The sequence below is a fragment of the Phyllobates terribilis genome, unplaced genomic scaffold (assembly GCF_046119375.1).
Source record: "Phyllobates terribilis strain yellow unplaced genomic scaffold, ASM4611937v1 Scaffold_3__8_contigs__length_932513732, whole genome shotgun sequence".
Classification (NCBI taxonomy): Eukaryota; Metazoa; Chordata; class Amphibia; order Anura; family Dendrobatidae; genus Phyllobates; species Phyllobates terribilis.
This window is the reverse complement of record NW_027362763.1, coordinates 453,850,459-453,869,981: the sequence shown is the minus strand read 5'-3', so window position 1 is coordinate 453,869,981 and position 19,523 is coordinate 453,850,459. Positions and strand designations below refer to the sequence as shown.

General features: G+C 40.9%; 1 protein-coding gene across 2 annotated transcripts in view; it reads left to right on the top strand.

The window, feature by feature from the left end:
- Positions 1-19,523, top strand: part of ASCC3 (activating signal cointegrator 1 complex subunit 3) — a 702,790-nt gene that overhangs the window by 492,320 nt on the left and 190,947 nt on the right. For both annotated transcript variants that reach the window (XM_073675761.1, XM_073675762.1), the window contains exons 17-18: positions 17,764-17,883; positions 19,221-19,385. In XM_073675761.1, the coding sequence (XP_073531862.1) occupies positions 17,764-17,883; positions 19,221-19,385 (285 nt within the window). The remainder of the gene's footprint in view (positions 1-17,763; positions 17,884-19,220; positions 19,386-19,523) is intronic.

Sequence of the window (19,523 nt, the reverse complement as noted above, 5' to 3'; positions counted from 1 at the left end):
ACCCCTCATCCCTCTCCTGGTATGCATGGCACCCATTATCCCTATCCTGGTATGCATGGCAACCCTCATCCCTATCCTGTTATGCATGGCACCCCTCATCCCTGTCCTGGTATGCATGGCACCCCTCATCCCTGTCCTGGTATGCATGGCACCCCTAATCCCTATCCTGGTATGCTTGGCACCCCTAATCCCTGTCCTGGTATGCATGGCACCCCTCATCCCTGTCCTGGTATGCATGGCACCCCTAATCCCTATCCTGGTATGCTTGGCACCCATAATCCCTGTCCTGGTATGCATGGCACCCCTCATCCCTGTCCTGGTATGCATGGCACCCCTAATCCCTATCCTGGTATGCTTGGCACCCATAATCCCTGTCCTGGTATGCATGGCACCCCTAATCCCTGTCCTGGTATGCATGGCACCCCTAATCCCTGTCCTGGTATGCTTGGCACCCCTAATCCCTGTCCTGGTATGCATGGTCCCCCTAATCCCCATCATGCTGCACATTAAAAAAAAATAAACACTCCTACTCACCTTTCTTCTCCCTCCTCCAGCGCTGCGTCCGGTCTGCCTGCACTGATCTCTCCATGTAAGCCACTACTCCCCACGCACACTGTCCCGGTGTTGGGAGCAGTGACTTCCGGCAGCTGATCTCCCATGGGCGTGGAGAGAGGTTGAATATTCATGCCCTTTAACAGCGGGCACAGGAGATAGCCGGCAGCAGCAGGAGCCACAGCGCGGCTACACTGTATACCGCTATTAAGGAGCATGAACATTCAGTGCTCCCCACGCCCCATGGGCGTGGGGAGCAGTGAATATTCATTTTCTTTAGCAGCGGGGATAGTGTAGGCTGCAGCAGGCGGCTGCTGCCTCCTGTGCCCCGCTCCTCCACCGATACCGCTCCCCCCACACCACACATAAATATACACCCCCCCAACATTCGGACTATAAGACACACCCCCCATTTTCCTCCAAAATTTTGGAGGAAAAAAGTGCGTCTTATAGTCCGAAAAATACGGTATATATATATATACATTCATCAATACTGAATTTGCAATGCTGAAGAAAAAGTCACAAAGTTACATAAATCACAAGATATGCAAGTGATGAAAAAAGAGAAACAACGTTTTCAAAACTTCTCAATTTATTCAGTATCGAGTATAAGTGCAACACACAGAAAGGCGCGCACTTATACGCCTTGCCTCCTATCAATGAGGTTTTTACTGGTTGTCTGAGGAATGTTCTGCAATGATGAATGCCCTTGTTGCACACAAATCATCAAGATCTGCTGCTGGGAGCCCCTTTTGCAATTGCCGACCAATGATGTCCTAGAAGTACTCGATGGGAGACAAGTCCAGAATTGCTGCAGGCTGTAGTAGCACGATTAGGTCACATAGGCTGCACACAGTAGTACAAGCAACATACGCCCTACTTTAGAGAATTGACCTTATCTATCTGACCCTGGAAACATTTCAGACTTTTTCAGTTTGTGTGCAGGATATCATTGTCTCTTAGAATATGTTTTTGCCACCTGGAGGTCATACAGCATTACATTGAGCACCGTCCAGTCCATGCTACAGGGCTGCAGGGAGACTACATGTTGCCGTACCATGCTACATTGGCTGTTCCAGTGGGTCATAGTACAGTTTTTCCATATGAAATTGAAGTAATGATTTGTAAAGTAATTTCCCACGTATCTCTACCACTGCCCTATTAAGGCTTCATGGTAAGCAGCTTAAATGCAAAATGTACAAATTAAAAAAATGTTCCCTAGAAATATTCAGCTAACAATTGACGATGTATTAAAAGATAAGGTAGTTGCAGCTGGTGAGCTAAAAGGCATCTTGCACTTAGTATTGTGGCCTTACATATACTATAGAGCACTGGATAATTGATGGGTTAGGCAAAAATCTTGCTAGTTACCCTGCAAGTCCTGCAGCATAGTACAGACTCCTCTTTCCATACAAAATCTATGCACATTTAGTGCAAATATATACTCATGCATGGTCCAGATAGTACAGATGGCTACAAATGTAGCAAAGTTTAAGCCCCCCATACACATTAAACTAATGTCAGCCCAACCAGCCAATAGTCTGTGTATGCATGCCCCAGGCAATTTATTGTCAGGGGAAATATCCATCCAGCATATGTGGTGGTAGCTCTCTTATGGAGGACACCAGAGCGTTTGGACGAGTGAGTCCTCCTACATATGGGAGAGACAGCCATCTAAATGTTTATGACAGACTTAAGCTTAAAGAGAATCTGTCATGTGCCCAAATGCTATTAACCTGTAGATAGAGGGTTAATCTGCAGGATTATGATGTTCCAATCATGTCAAGCCTGTCCTGAAAGTGCAGCTACCAGGAGGAAATGAACTTTATTTTCTCTGGGAGCCATCTGCGTTCAGTCATAGGGGCGGTGTAGGGAGCGTTTTCATTCAGCGCTCAATACACAGTAACTAAGAAATAAAGGTTCACTCTGTAACGCTATAGCATGCAAACATACATGTATAGAGAAGCTGAGTGTATGGCAGAGTGCAGTAAGTATATAGCAGAGCGGAGTTAATGAGTGTGGCTGAGCGTGTGTATGTATAACAAAGCTGAGTGGGTGTATAGAATATCTGAGTGTGTGTGTGTTTATGTATGTATAGCAGAGATGAATCAGTATATAACAGCTGAGTGAGTGTGTGTATAGAAGAGCTGAGTGGGTGTATAGAGAAGCTGAGTGTGTGTATATCTGAGTTGAGTGAGTATATAGCAGAGCTGAGTACGTGAGTGTGGCTAAGTGTGTGGAGGTAGAGCAAAGCTGAGTGGATGTACAGAATATCTGAGTGTGTGTGTGTATTGCAGAGCTGAGTGAGTATATAATAGCTGAGTAAATGTGTGTGGCTGAGTGAGTGTGTGTGTATACTAGAACTGAGTATGTGTATAGCAGAGCTCTGCGTGGCAGAGCTGAGTGTGAGTATATAGCAGAGCTGAGCGTGTATGTGTAGATGTAGTAGAGCTGTGTGTGTACATTGTGAGGGGCATCATTGCGTGAAGGAGGTTTTGTGAGGGCATCATACAGTGTAATGGGCACTGTGGGGGCATCTTATTGTACAAGGAGCACTAAGGGGGCCTTGAAAGCAGGACCATACTGTGTGGGAACACTAATGAGCTTCACTAGGAGCAATATTTCTGTGTGGGCTCATATAAAGGAGTGGGAGAGATTAGGATACTGGTTTAGCGTAAAATAAAAATTGCTGCAACCACAGTATGTTTTTTTAAACATTGAGAGGTATGTGACTATTAGTTTTATATATGACTAGCTATTGAACCCATTGTACGCCCGGGTGGCGAGCATTTTTATTGGTATCTGGTCTCCCCATCCTAGTATTTGTGCTGCCCCCATCCTGTCCCCACCATCCTATCCTGGTATTCATGACACCCCTCATCCCCATCCTGGTATGCATGGCACCCCTCATCCCCAATCCTGGTATGTATGGTACCCCTCATCCCCCAATCCTGGTATGCTTGGTACCCCTCATCCTGGTATGCATGGCACCCCATCCCTCATCCTGGTATGCATGGAACACCGCCCTACTATCCTGGTATGTATGGTACCCCTCATCCCTATCCTGGTATGCATGGTACCCCATCCCTATCCTGGTATGCATGGTACCCCGCATTCCTATCCTGGTATGCATGGTACCCCGCATTCCTATCCTGGTATGTATAGTACCCCTCATTCCTATCCTGGTATGTATAGTACCCCTCATTCCTATCCTGGTATGTATAGTACCCCTCATCCCTATCCTGGTATGCATGGTACCCCGCATTCCTATCCTAGTATGCATGGTTCCCCGCATTCCTATCCTGGTATGTATGGTACCCCTCATCCCTATCCTGGTATGCATGGTACCCCATCCCTATCCTGGTATGCATGGTACCCCACATTCCTATCCTGGTATGTATGGTACCCCTCATCCCTATCCTGGTATGCATGGTACCCCACATTCCTATCCTGGTATGTATGGTACCCCTCATCCCTATCCTGGTATGTATGGTACCCCTCATCCCCCAATCCTGGTATGCATGGTACCCCTCATCCTGGTATGCATGACACCCCATCCCTCATCCTGGTATGCATGGTACCCCATCCCTCATCCTGGTATGCATGGTACCCCGCATTCCTATCCTGGTATGCATGGTACCCCATCCTTATCCTGGTATGCATGGTACCCCGCATTCCTATCCTGGTATGTATAGTACCCCTCATCCCTATTCTGGTATGCATGGTACCCCTCACCCCCCAATCCTGGTATGTGTGGCCCCCTCACCCACCAATCCTGGTATGTGTGGCCCCCTCACCCACCAATCCTGGTATGTGTGGCCCCCTCACCCCACAATCCTGGTATGTGTGGCCCCCTCACGCCACAATACTGGTATGTGTGGCCCCCCTCACCCCCCAATCCTGTTATATGTGGGCCCCTCATCCCTTTCACTCTGCACACACATACAAAAAAAAATAAACACTTATACTCACCTTTCTTCCCTGTGCTCCAGAGCTGCTGTGTCCTGTTCTATCGGAGACCGAGGTAGGAGTGCGGTGCCAGAGTATGCGTGTGCCCATACCGCGCTGTCCGGCGCCATTTTGCTGAAGACACACTGCAAATGTGTCTTCAGTAAAGTGGCGCCGGATAGCGCTGTGCGCATGCGCCGATCGATTCCGATGCCTCACTCCTGCCCTGGTCTCCGGCGCAGAGAGGCGCCGCGGCAACGCTCCTCCCATTCAGGTAAGTATGTAAGTATGGCGCCGGAGATCGCGGTATGCGTTTGGTGTCTACACATACCGCGATCTCCGGCACCATACACTCCTCTTACCTGCAACAGCTCCATGCGTGCTTCTGTCTGGAGCCAGACTGTGCAGGTGTGTCGCGCTTGTGCAGTATGTAAAGGCTTTAGCCAGAGGCACGCATCTCAGCTTATATTATTGATGGTGAAATCATGGATAAATGACATTAGCCAATGCTGCTGCTAGTGCTGCTATTTCTAAAGACTCATTCACATATATGAATGTTTATGTTTATTATTGCTGAAGTGTCTATGTATATGTGTATATATATATATATATATATATATATACATACAGGTGCATATCACTAAATTAAAATATCATTAAAAAGTTAATGTATTTCAGTTCTTCAATACAAAAAGTGAAACTCATATATTATATAGTCATTACAAACAGAGTGATCTATTTCAAGTGTTTATTTCTGTTAATGTTGATGATTATGGCTTACAGCCAATGAAAACACTAAAGTCATTATCTCAGTAAATTAGAATACTTTATAACAGCTTGAAAAATGTTTTTAAAATGTGAAATGTTGTCCTACTGAAATGTATGTTCAGTAAATGCACTCAATACTTGGTCAAGGCTCCTTTTGCATCAATTACTGCATCAATGTGGCGTGACATGGAGGCGATCAGCCTGTGGCACTGCTGAGGTGTTATGGAAGCCCAGGTTGCTTTGATAGCAGCCTTCAGCTCGTCTGCATTGTTGGGTCTGGTGAGTTTTCTGACCAATCAAGCACAGTGATACTATTGTTTATAAACCAGGTATTGGTACTTTTGGCAGTGTGGACAGGTGCCAAGTCCTGCTGGAGAATGAAATTTCCATCTCCAAAAAGCTTGTTGGCAGAGGGAAGCATGAAGTGCTCTAAAATTTCCTGGTAGACGGCTGCGCTGACTTTGGTCTTGATAAAACACAGTGGACCTACACCAGCAGATGACATGGCTCCCCAAACCATCACTGATTGTAGAAACTTCACACTAGACCTCAAGCATCTTGGATTGTGGCCTCGCCACTCTTCCTTAATTCTCTTGGACCTTGATTTCCAACTAAAAATTGGGACTCTGGGGCCTTGTGGAGTGTATCAATGACTGCCTTCTGGATATCTGTCAAGTCAGCTGTCTTCCTCATGATTTTGAAGCATACTGAAACAGACTAAGGGATCTTTTTAGACGCGTAGGAAGCCTTTGCAGGTGTTTTTGTTAATTATTTTAATTTACTGAGATAATGACTTTTGTGTTTTCATTGGCTGTAAGCCATAATCATCAACATGAACAGAAATAAACACTTGGAATAGATCACTCTGTTTGTAATGACTCTATAACATGAGTTTTACTTTTTGTATTGAAGAACTGAAATAAATTAACTTTTTGATGATCTTCTAATTTAGTGAGATGCACCTGTATGTGTGTGTATATATATATATATATATACATACATACATGCATATGCCTGTGTTATTATCAGCTGCAGTATTTTATTTGCATTGTTTTATACTATGAAGTGTATATCTGTCATATTGTATTATTCATCTAAAGTAGATGAAATGATGTCAATGTAGTGAGTGACCACATGATGGCGCCAAATACCTAAGATTCTATTTTGTGTGTGGCCACCAGATGGCATCCTCAGACCACAGATGCTGAGATCTCCCTTCTCTTTCTGTCAGGAAGAATGTATAGATTATCTGCTCATGGTATTTGTTTAAGTGGCTTGATCTGCTGAAAGAATTACACTGTGAAAGTGATTTCAGAGGCTCTGCTTAAAACAACTGTGAAAACCAACAAATGAAGCTTAACGCCATGACTGATTTAAGATTTTAACAAGTTATTTAGTTGCCAAACAATACAACCAGTTCATGGACAGCTAAGACCCGAAAAAGCAAGCAGATCCCAGTTTAACCCTTTCACTTCCAGTGTTTTTTTTGACATTTTGCGCATCTGATATCCAGGACAATTGTCCCCCCTTTTAACACGTACAAATAAAATCTAAATTACAAAATAAAAAGCTGCTATTAAACCCCGATAGCTATATATTTTCTGAAAGCAGACACCTGCCACATTGTCACTAAGCACTTTCTACATGCAATTTTACCTAAAAAAAAATTGAAAAAAATGCTTAAAAATGTATATTAGTGGCTAAAATGTTTGTCACAAGGAGTAATAGGAGATAAAACACCCCACAATTTGTTACCTGACTGTCTGCAGAGTACAGTATTACCCTATATGTAGTCTAAGGGCATGTGCACATGTTGCGCTTTTGACTCGCTTTTTTTTTCCGCAGTTTTGTCACAAAACCTGCCGTATTTCCTAGTGCCAACAAAGTGAATGAGAATTCTGAAGTCTCCTGCACACGTTGCTTATCTGTGACTTGCAGATGTGGAGCAGATTTAATTCTGCAGCATGTCAATTCTTTCAGTGTTTTTACTGCTGTAAGGCAGCGCTAGTCATCATTCTGGGGGACACTCGCTGTACCGGGTCAATTAAAGCACACCAGCCACGTTTTTCCAGTATTTCACAATCCAGCAGTTTATTACACTTCACCACTGTTTATCACCGAATCCAACTCAGCGGCTCGCCGACATTTTATCCATATAATGTCCAAGAGCCTTTCCAGTGGCAGACAGGCCCACTTGGCTCCAGTTACAGCCTTCAGCTAAGTTACTTATATAATTGTCCACATCAAGCAGTGTTTTACCTTTGCCGGGTTTTAGCTGCTTCAGACTTGTTCTGCCACAGCTGTGGCTTTACGGCTTCCCAGATGGGGGTCTCCAGCCCTCGTACCTTCAAAGGCTACTTGTATGTTTTCACACCTAACATCCAGACTCTGGCTTCCAGGACTCTTGCCTTCCAAGGCTACTGGTATCGCTTACACATAACGATCCAGCCTCTGCCTCTCAGGCCTCACCAGGCCTCACACTCTAACGGTGTCCCACACAGGAACAGGCCTCACGCCTTTCACACCTGTCTCAAATCTACCAGGGTTTATATATCCTCTAGTGCACACACAGGACCTGTGCTGATGTCACAGTCATGTGATCAGACCTTCTGTGTGCACAGGACCTGTGCGATGTCACAGTCATGTGACCAGTCACCTGGGGGAAGGTACATGGTCAGCCAAAACACACCCTGGACCATTACAGTAATGCCGCAAGCCGCTGCATTACACTGCATATTTCACCCATAGTAATGAATAAAAATCTGCACCAAAAGCGCATGTTAAAAGCTAAAATCCGCAGTTTTATTCCTGCCAACACATCAGGATTTGCTGCAGGACTATCTGAACATGTACTATTCTCTGCTGGGCTCATGTCATAGCCATGGGGGAAGGAGTGCCACTTGGCTTCTGAAGTCCACATTTATTTGGATTGGTTCCCACTCGCTGTACCGCATTTGTAGAGCCCCTGAGGTGAGGTATTAGTACAGAGAAACCCCTTTTTTCCCCCAAGATTTACCCAATTTTGGAAACTAGAGATGAGCTGATCAAGCAAAATTAGAATACACCTGCTCGCACACATTTTTCCCGGAAAACTCAATTCATAGAGAAGTTATTCTCTGCAAATTTGATGTCCCACATTATGCTCTGAAGTCTCTGCAGAACCCAGAGTATAATAAAGATAAGATGTAAAAAAATAAAGAAAAATCCTTAAACTCACTTTACCGCTCACCTCTCCAGCCCTCTGTTCCTCACCATCACCCATCAGGTCCATGTCGCATCTTCTGAACTCCACCACTTTATGCTGCAATCCCCTCTAACACTGAGCCGGGGTTTCTGGCTCTGATGAGGCCTGGAAAGGTCATACACAAGCACTCGATAGCTCATAACGTCATGAAGTGCGCTGTGACCTTGCTAGCGCATGCACAAATCTTTCCTAGACCTCTCAGAGTAAAGAGCGGACGGAGCACCAAGCTTCTTGGCCACACTAATGGTGCACCGTGCACCCTAATTAGTGGGTTTGATTACACTTCAGTTTCTGCAGAATTGGTGCAGCAATTCGAACACCAGGTACGAAGTGATTAAGGACTTTGTGCCAGAAATGCGTATGCTATTCCACATTGGTTTTTAAAGGATCTTCAATAAAGATGTTATTTTAAGGACCCCTTTGTTGGAGCCCTTAGGGTTCGCTCACACTGGCGTATATTCTATTTTAAGGCCCCATTTGCTGAATTTCTGTATTTTTCATGTGAACTCTTGTCGTACTGCAAGGCTTTATCTGCGCATCAGGGATCCTTGTTCCATGAGTGACTTTTTCCATGACTTTTATTTCTAAACCTAAGGACTCGCTTTCACGAGCGTATAACACAGCCGAGTGCTATGCAATGTTTTATCATATAGCACGCGGCCCATTGTTATGCTATGGGGCAGTGCAGATCTGCTGCAGGTACATCTGATAATCGGATCACTCGCACCCATAGAAGTCTATGGTTGCAAGTGAAACATCAGACTGCACTCAGATGACATCAAGTGCAGTCCGATTTACTCTCACAGAGACAATGGAGAAGATGGAGAAATTAAATTCTCCGTCTTCTCCACACCTCTGCTGAGATTCTCTCGTGCGAGAGAATCGGATCACAGTAAGGTGACACTCAAAGTTTGAGCCTAGTGTCATTAGCGTAATCGGCCAGATTCTCTGGCATGAGAGAGTTGACAGCCCTGTGACCCCAGCCTAAAGGTGTGATTTGTATAGGAGCTATTTCCCCTACAAGGCTATAAGCTTAGTTTATTCTGGCACTTTGGGTAATAGACTCCCTTTAAATCCCACCTTTCCTGTTGTCATTACATAACATATGGAGTGGTGACTCACTTATACGGATCCAATATGCTGCATTACGGTAGCCAAAAAAATCGTGTAACCTATGACAACAATAAATTCTAACTGTATTGTTCCCTTAATAAAGGTCACCACTGAATAAAAAAGTGCTCCATCTTCTATTTTCTGTGTTTCTAAACTTTGTATTTTCGGGTGGATCAAATTAGGCTCAAAAGTTGAACTGAATAAGTTTGTAGTAATATAAGAATATTACAAAAATCAAATGGTAAAGCGGTAAAATGACATAATACGAAACAGGACAGATGAGACACAAATTAAAGGAAGAATAAGAGAGGGAGAAGGATCCTGTGATCACAAAAGATGATGATCTACTCCACAATATTCATGACTGTCACAGAGACTATATGGATCCCTAAGTAATCCGCTAATTTTAGCTCATGTCCAGCCCAATAGTCGTCGCATAGAGACCCGATACCACTGAAAGCTCCCACTCTATTTCATAGTAAAGCTGTGAGATATCCCATATTTTTATCTTCTTTAATGTGTGAATATAGGTCTATCAATGATGGGACTTGGGGTCTTTTCCAGTTCTTTGCTATTAAACATTTTGCAGCTGTCAAAAAGTGTAGAATTAACTTAGCAGATGTTTTCCCTCTTGGGAATGGAGGGACATTTAGAAGGAAACATAGAGAATTCAATGGCATCCATACATCTATTACCCTTGTAGTAAGGTTTTGGACTTCTATCCAGTAAGGTTGTATTAAAACACAAGAGTAAAAGATCTGGGTTGTGTCAGCCCCTGTCTCCCCACACCTCCTTCATGCATCAGGTACATTTGGATTAAGTTTGTGAAGAAGAGAAGGGGTGTAGTATAAATCTTATATTAGTTTTCCTTATACATACAGCATATGGATGATTTGGCGGAACTGATCTTAATTTATTCAATGAAATCGATCCCACCATGTTGGCATATCAGTTTTTGTGCCGGACCGGCTCATGCGCTGGTCTGGGGGCCGGATCACATCATTTGATGCAACATTTTTTGGTTTTCATCCCAGCTACTTCCAGAAGAAAGGGGTGAAAAAAATCAGATAATAGCTGACTTTTTATATTAGTTTTGTATAATTTCTAATCAGATAAGGCTAAAAAATACTGGTGCTGATGCAACTGATATGTGTGAACTCCCCCCAACGTGATTTTATTAATAAAAACTACAGGACTGTATTTTATATCTGGGACTTATGGATTTTAGTGGAACTATTCACACATTTATTTTTGTAACAGTTAAAGTCCGTTAAAGCGTTCCTGCACTTTCACAGGAAAATGTTTCTAGTGCAGGACTCTGCAGTATAATCATTATTCTAGACACTCTATTACATATTTGTGTTGATAACCCAGAGCACAGACCACCCGAAGTCTGTGCTGTAGGCTGCACTAAACAAAGTATCGTCCTACTTGTCATTCTTCACTGCCGTCTTCAGTGCTGTAGAATCCTATGACACTCACTCCTCCACTGAAGATGGCAGCCCAGCACCGGGAGAAGGGCAATGTCCAGTTTAGTCCAGCTTCCATCACAGATGTTGGGTGGTCCGTGCTGCGGATCATTAGTAAAAGCATATAATAAGGTGATTTAGAATGAATCATTTCGTTATACCATGCAGAAGCTTTATCTACATTGGTCTGGAACACTTCTGGCTAACATGCGAGAACATTTTAGGAAATAAATTGTTCATCTTTATAAACAAGTGTGCAAAATTTCACGCAAATTCATAGATTTATTCAACATTTTTAGGCCATTTTCAAGAAATCTACACTATATGGGCAAAAGTATTGTGATGCGCCTCTCAAGGGGAACCTGTTACTGAGAAGCTGCAGTCCAATCTGCAGGCACCATGTTATAGAGCAGGGGGAGCTGAGCAGATTGATATATAGTTGTGTGAGAAAAGATTCAGTGTAAGCGGTGTTTTCTTACCTCTGCTCTTTCAGGGATTTTTGATCCAGTGGGCGGTCCTATCAGTGACTGACAGCTGTCTCTGCATGCATAGTCATACAAGGAAGGCTGTCAGTCACTGATAGGACCATCCACTGGATGGAAGATCCCAGAAAGAGCAGAAGATTAAATTATGAAAATACAGATTATACTGAATCTTTTCCTACAAAACTATATATCAATCTGCTCAGCTCCACCTGCTCTATAACACGGTGCCTGCAGAGTGGATGGTATGATCATGGTGACAGGTTCCCTTTAATCATTCTATTCAGGTTTTTCAATCAGTCCCATTGCCCCAGGAGCTTTATTATCAAGCCCCTAGCCGTGCCCTCTGCTTTTACTAACATTTCTGAAAGAATAGTTCATCCTAAAGAGCTCGCTGAATTTGAGCGTGGCTTTGTAATATAATGTCATTATTTGTAACAAGTCAGGTCCTGAAATTTCCATTTTTGTGGTGTAATATGTGGCAAATATTGCCACACACGTATTTGCTCATTTGTGTTTTTAGAGCAAGTGACAGGTCCTCCTTAAGTCATATTTCACTTTTCATTGATTTGGAATAAAGTCGCATTGATAGAGATAACAGGATGAGGTCCCTTTTCTGTGCTTCTTGTTGAATTTTTAATTTTTTTAAGGGTAAGTTTATATATTGCAATATTGTCCTAGTCATCACCTCTCCAAGTACATTATATTGTGAGCCTTTTTTATGGAACCTTATCTTGATGAACACATTGCTCCCGATTCATCGAAGCTTTTATGCCAGAATTCTGACAGTGAAAATTTGCAAAATGTTGAAACAACGCATTGCTGTACTAAAATTCCACAACTTATGGCTTTCTCACCCCATTTTTGCCAAGCTGTGATGAAGTGGGGAGGGGCTGTGGTAACCTCATCAAATTCATGACGAGCGACAGCGTTCCTTATGCCACAAATCTTACTCCAGTCTTTGACTAGAGTAATATTTGGGATGAGGCACATGCCATTCATCAGACGCTCCTATTTCATTAATCATTCAGAAGCATCTTACTCCAGCATATCCCCTCATCAAGATGACAAAGGACAGTCATGATGACTCCGGGTCATTGTGTTACGTTTTTGATTTATTTTGCTTGCGTATGTTATTATAACATACTACAAGGATTGGAGTAGGATTTGTGGTGAGGAGGTATATGCCACCCGTCTTGCACTCTTGATTCATGAAGAGGCGTATGTCTGACTCAGCCCATCTCCTCATCAAGACCGGCATGAACAATGCCGGAAGTGAGGACTGCAGAAAATACAGTGCTGCACAGTGGTCCCACGTGTTTCATTGCGGCAGCAGCTTCTTCAGGGGAATTGGAGATCAGGGTTTGTTGGATATTATATAGCTAAAGAAGAAATAAATGATAGGCTAGTGCTTTTTATCCTTTCACAATATTTTTGGGCTTGGTTATATGTATTTTAATCATATGAGGTATTCTTTCTTTTTGTTGTTTATTAAAGGTTTGGTTTTGATGACATTTTGTGGATGTGCCCACCACTTTTTTGTGTATGTTTTCTATATTGAAAGTAATATTGTCAAATGTGACAAATGTATAGCACCCTATTTTTTTACGTTAGACTGTGCCCGTCCCTTAGTAGTGTCCTCGCTCCTTCCTCTCTGTTCCTGGAGACCTCTTGGTCTGGCTGTGTTATATTGTATTGATTTGATTTTTGCATTTCTTTGCCTTTGGTATACTGCTATGCTTTTTGTTGCATACGTGTGGAGGGAAAGGTGTTTGGGGCAGAGTAGGTATAAGGGTGCAGCCTCATGTGGGTATCATTAGAGTTATGTGCTCTTTTTAATAGTTGGGTCATATGTGTGGTCTTCTGAATAAAGTGTATTTATTTTGTATTTATCTGGTAGTATTTGTGGCGTATTCCTTTTGTCTTAGCCTTTTTCTCACACGCTAAGTTTGTCTTGTTTCGCCCAGAATTTGGTATTTAATGTATACTTTTATGCAGATCAGTGACATAGTATTTTCTTGATTGTCAGCAGCTAATTGAATGCACAGGTACCTAGGACTATCTATAAATGTATGCTTTGTGAATGTCAGGAATTGCTGAACGTTATTGCCTATGTGTAAGTATCTCCCTGAACATAGAAGATCTGAAAAGCCCTGGCCATATCTTTTATGATTGGAGAGCTCGTATGGCCAGTGAAGGGTTCTTTTTACAACTGTCTTAGAAGGGAAATAGCAATAGATGAGATGGAGTGAATGCGACCCTTTTGCCGATAGACAGGTTTCATGTTGCCTCTCAAAGTTTTAAAGACTTCCTGGTTTGGAGCTGGTTACAGATGAGCTATTAACCATTTATTTTTATTTGCCACTTTAATGTTGCACTTCCCTGGCTATATCTGGAGATAGCATTAGGCAAGAGGTTTCCATTATTTTTATGTGTAACAGTTGTGGGGAATATTGGCAGACTTAGCAAGTCATTTGGAGAAATAAAGAAGTCTCTTTGCTGATATATGATGCCTTCTACTTTCAGTTGGTGCCTTAAAAGAGATAAATGGGAAACATACTGCTGGCATTGTTACCACTTGGGGGTCCTGGACGCGCAATAGAAATCCTCAGCAGGCTTCCTATATAACCCAAGGTAGACAACGGTCATGAGTTCTGGTGGCTTGTTATTCAAAGTATTGGAGTCCATTTCCTATTATAGTCCTGGAGATCATCTTGTTCCAAGTATTAGGGTTCAGGATGCAGAAGCTCCTCATCATTTTAATGCAGTCCCATATATGTATATTATTGAGCAGTCAGGGTACAATTCGTTATTGCATTTGCTCTTTATGTTATCTAGTTTTGGGGGGTTTTCATCTGTTTTTCATTTGCTTTCTTTTTTAATGTCTATTTTATATGTGATCACTTGTTACTTTTTTCTATATTTGTCATTCTGGGGGCAGGATTTGCGGTCTCCAGATATTTTTGGTTAATTCATCAATAGAAACTTTTTAAAAAGTCGCTCAATTTTGGCACAAATTTTTTCCGGTTCCCCCACCTTCAAGGGTAATTTAATGTCATTTCTATGGAAATTATATGACTTTTTTTGCAAAATATGCAACTTTTTGTGTTAAGTCGCAAAAAGACTAAAATCAATAGCATATTTTTACTTTATGTAAAATTCACGATCCACCTTTACCATATTGACGTATTTGAAAAATGTCATCGAATACAAGACGGAAAAAAAAGTGACTTTAAAAAAACACGCAAATTATGAATCGGGCCCTAAGTGCCATTGCCATTTCTTCGATGATCATTCCCATCTAATAATATTATGGTATATTGCTAGGATATGTCATAATATTAAAATCACTGGATTTTTAACTAGTGGGACCCCTGAGGATCTCAGGAATTGAAGGGTCAGAAACTCATTCAGCTTTTTTCCTGTGCAGTGGCTCTGGCTGGACAGAGGACGGCAACAGCTCAGTTCAGGTGTTCATGGGTCCTGGCAGTCTGATACCCAACCTGGAGGAAACCCAAACATGGGGAGAACATGTAATCTCCTTGCAGATGTTGTCCTTGGTGGGATTTGAACCCTGGACCCCAGCGCTGTAAAGCAACAGTGCTAACAACAATTGTGATTACCACAATTATCCATCATCCCCTCGTTCAGTGTGGCACCTTAACGCCACCTTTCCATCCAGTTCCTTTGTCATTGTCTTCTCTATTTGTGCCACCAAAGCTCTGTTATTGTTACCACAAATGTGTTTTGGGTTTCTTGGACTGTGTTCACACATGGCGTTTTTGCAGCGGAAAAAAACACAGTGTTTTACAGTAACAGCAAAGTGAATGAGATTTTTTGAAATCTCATGCACATGTTACTTACTTTTTCCTTGTGGAATTGAAGCATCAAAGCATTTTTACCAAATCTGCCGATCAATTATTTCAGCGTTTTTGTATTGATTTTCACCCATTTTAATGCGTGGAGGGAAAAAAAAACTAAAGTAAAACTGTGTGCAAAAACGCCACTTGTGAACATCCCCATATAATAGTTCCCATAGCTAAACAAATGTATACAAGCTCAATTCTGCCAGTAGTCACCTGCAATATTCAGTGTTTCATGTGATGCCATGTAATGTAATAAGTCATCAGCAGGTTAATTTCTTTTTATTGGTTTATAATCATTAGTGTACTGTCATTTTTTCTAAATTGCATTTTAGAAAACAGAAAAAATAAAATCAGCAAATATTGGTTGTTAATGTAACTGTATAATTAGTATTCTACTTTTCACAATAGAACCGACGTGATAAAATTGGAATTTTTTTTAGGCTGGGAAATTTGTTTTTTTTAGGAATTTGTTATGTTTGTGCATTTCATGGCGCAAACAAGGCAATTATTTTTACTTACTGGGAATATCCTAGAGATAAATTGTATCTAAATGCAGCATTGGATTCAGGATATGGTGACAGATTGCAGAGTTTGTAACCTGGATTTCAGATGCAGACAGCGATGAAGTGAATTATTCAAGGGTCAGATCTACCATACACAGGGATTTCTTTTGTATTCTTTGTTTTATTGTTTTTATTTTACTAAGACATTCTATACAAATGCATAATGTACACAGCACCACTACAGAGCGCTCGTTAATGTATGTTGCTTCTGTTTCCCCTTCCCATTTTAATTGATATTAATCTTAACGATGTTGAGGATAATTTCTATATCTGTAATTGCTGCCTTATAGTCCCTCTCTGAAATGTCTACAATGTGTTTTCTATTAGAAGCCTGCACTTGACCTTGTTACATTATATGGATAATTACATGAATGTTAGGAAACCTGCAATTACATTTTGTATGAACATCAGAAAATGTTTATTAGTGACTACAACATAATTATTATCCATGCAAATTCAATCAAAAGAAATCTTTCTGGTTCAGAAGGCTGCAGACCGTCCTTTACTGTAGCGCTTATAGGCTGATAACAGAAATAGGAGGTTGTAATTATTATGGTAAGCCCTTAGCAACAGAAAGAATGACATAGCTGCAAATATGATATTTTATAAGAATTTTACCAGAATAAAATAAATACAAGATACTATTATTCATTACCGTGCGCATTATACAGTGTATTACATTTGGCTAATGAAGTGATGGTGTTACATTCACCTTACTGCAAGTAATTGAATTTTGGTTCAATACACAATCAGAATAAGAGCGGACTGTAGACAAGTGCAACATTTTACCTAACCCTTTGTTTTCACTTGGTCTAATGATAATCTCACAGGTATGACAGTGCGGAGAGGAGATGAAATGTCTGTTTATTACTATGTTACATGGCCATCACAAGTTGTATAATGCGAATGCTTCCTTATTACTCATGGTCGCAGAATAAAATAATCATTCTTTTTACTATTTGATCCCATATATCTGTTTTCTGTTCATCAGTTATCTGACTTATCTATCTTTATATACCATAATATATATCCCCCTTCCTTTCATATCTCGATCCCAAAACTGTCTGTCTGTATGTCTGACTATCTGTCTATTCCACTGTCTTTTGTCTATTATATATCTATTTTACTATCATTTATCTTTCCTACATCTATCTTATAATATTAATTGCCACCTTTCTTTCATATGTTGTCCCATTTCTCATCCTTCCTGCCTATCTGCCTTCCTTCCTATCTGCCTTCCTTTCTTCCTTCCTATCTGCCTTCCTTCCTATCTGCCTTCCTTTCTTCCTTCCTATCTGCCTTCCTATCTGCCTTCCTTTCTTCCTTCCTATCTGCCTTCCTTTCTTCCTTCCTATCTGCCTTCCTTCCTATCTGCCTTCCTTTCTTCCTTCCTATCTGCCTTCCTTCCTTCCTGTCTTCCTTTTTTCTTTTTTTCCCTTCTCTTCATTTCATGCTTTTTCTTTCTTTCTTTCTTTTTTTCTGTATTCCTTGTTTTCTTTCTTTCTTTCTTCCTTACTTAATTTATTTCTTTTCATCTTTTTTTGTTTCTTTTTTCCTTTATTATTTTATTTCTCTTTCTTTTCTTTCTTTCTTCTTTTCTTTCTTTCCTTTCTTTCCCTCTTTCTTTCAAAACAGGTCGGAATATGGTTTAGCTCTACTTGTGACAAGAATATACTGTATATGTATAGACTGTAGTTGTCCACAGAAGATTCTGCCTTGCCACTAGTGAGCCAGATCATATGTCATTATTTATTGCAGGTCGCCCTCGGAACAGTAACCAATGTGGAGGAAGCAGTGAAGTGGCTGAGTTACACTTATCTTTTCGTACGGATGAGAGCAAACCCATTAGCATACGGCATTAGTCATAAGGTGTTTCAGGTAGGAAATCCATTTCTTATGAATATCTAACCCCTATTCTCCAGCCAGTAATGCTAGGATAAATATTTGCTTTTGTTTTCTGACATGATAACATCCCTGCTTTTAGCTCATTAAGTTTAGTTCAATTTGTTTAGGCCTTGATGATTGAAATGGTTTTAGCCAAACAAGCAGCAAGCAACGATCCTTGCGGATTTTAACTCTTTCTGTTACGTCTTTGATCCAACAATGAAGTCAAACCCTGACTGTGCCCAAATGATACATACAAGTATAGAATAACACATATTATAATGTGGCAACTACAGGTGCTTCTCACAAAGTTAGAATATCATCAAATAGTTAATTTATTTCAGTTCTTCAATACAAAAAGTGAAACTCATATTATATAGAGTCATTACAGAGTGATCTATTTCAAGTGTTTATTTCTGTTAATGTTGATGATTATGGCTTCATCAGTCTTCACCAAAATTCTATTGTAAAGCCCTTTAAAAATGTTGTAAGACTTTTGGACAACTCCCAGTCGCAAAAACAAATTATACAACTTTTATATTCAATCTGTTTTATCAAACATCAATTAAACATCAATTAAGCATTAATTATTAATCCGTTTACATTTTACAAATCAAGAAAAATATATTGCATTCAATTTTGAAGAAAATAAAAAAATATAACAAAATAGAATTATAGAAAAATGTCCAAAGTTTAAATGGGGTCACTTTTTTCAAATAATTCAAATGGTAGTATATTGAACAATATAATATTTGTAAGGTAACCACCTATAACAGAATCATATATGGTGAGGCAAAGAGTCGAGGGGGAGGGGAGAGGTCCTTATGCCTGTGTGACTAATTATGAACACAATCACATGTATCTGTTGAAACTATTAGAACAGGGTATGAAAATCAGGTGAGTCCTGGAACAGAATCCATCCGCACCAAACCCTTCTAAATTTATCATTGGTTCCATAACATTCTGCAGACATTATACAACTTTTAATCCTTTTCCACCACCTCCGGGTAGCTCCACCAATTTTTTGAAATGCGTATGAAAAATTCATCATAATTTACTCCACAAAAATGGCAGAAATTGTGCCAAAAATAGACTCCTGCCCCTAATTGGAGTACTTTCTTAAAGTGGCGCATGGCTGCTGAAAGATGCGCCTCTTAATGAATGTGGTGTATGCTATATCAAAACTGACATACTAAACGCCAGGCTTGAAGAATTGGGGCCTATGTGTTTTTAAATTGTAAGTTATTTTTAATCATTATTCAGTCTGTGGATGTAATTAAGTTCAATAGCATACATAACAGAAATGTCGTTCTTTCTGGATTTGCCAACAGATGGATCCCTTATTGGAGAAGCACCGAGAACAATTGGTAATTGAAGTAGGCCGGAAACTTGACAAAGCCCGTATGATTCGCTTTGAAGAGAGAACTGGATTCTTTTCCTCTACAGATCTCGGCAGAACTTCCAGCCACTTTTACATTAAATATAATACCATTGAGGTACTAAATATTTTTTTTCGAGTAAACAATATTGAGATTAGGTGGTCTACATCTGCATTCTGAAAGCAGAACGTGACCTGTTGTGGGTCTGTTAGTCGTTTCAAGCAAGGACCTCTGTGGTGCTTCGAGGTATACATA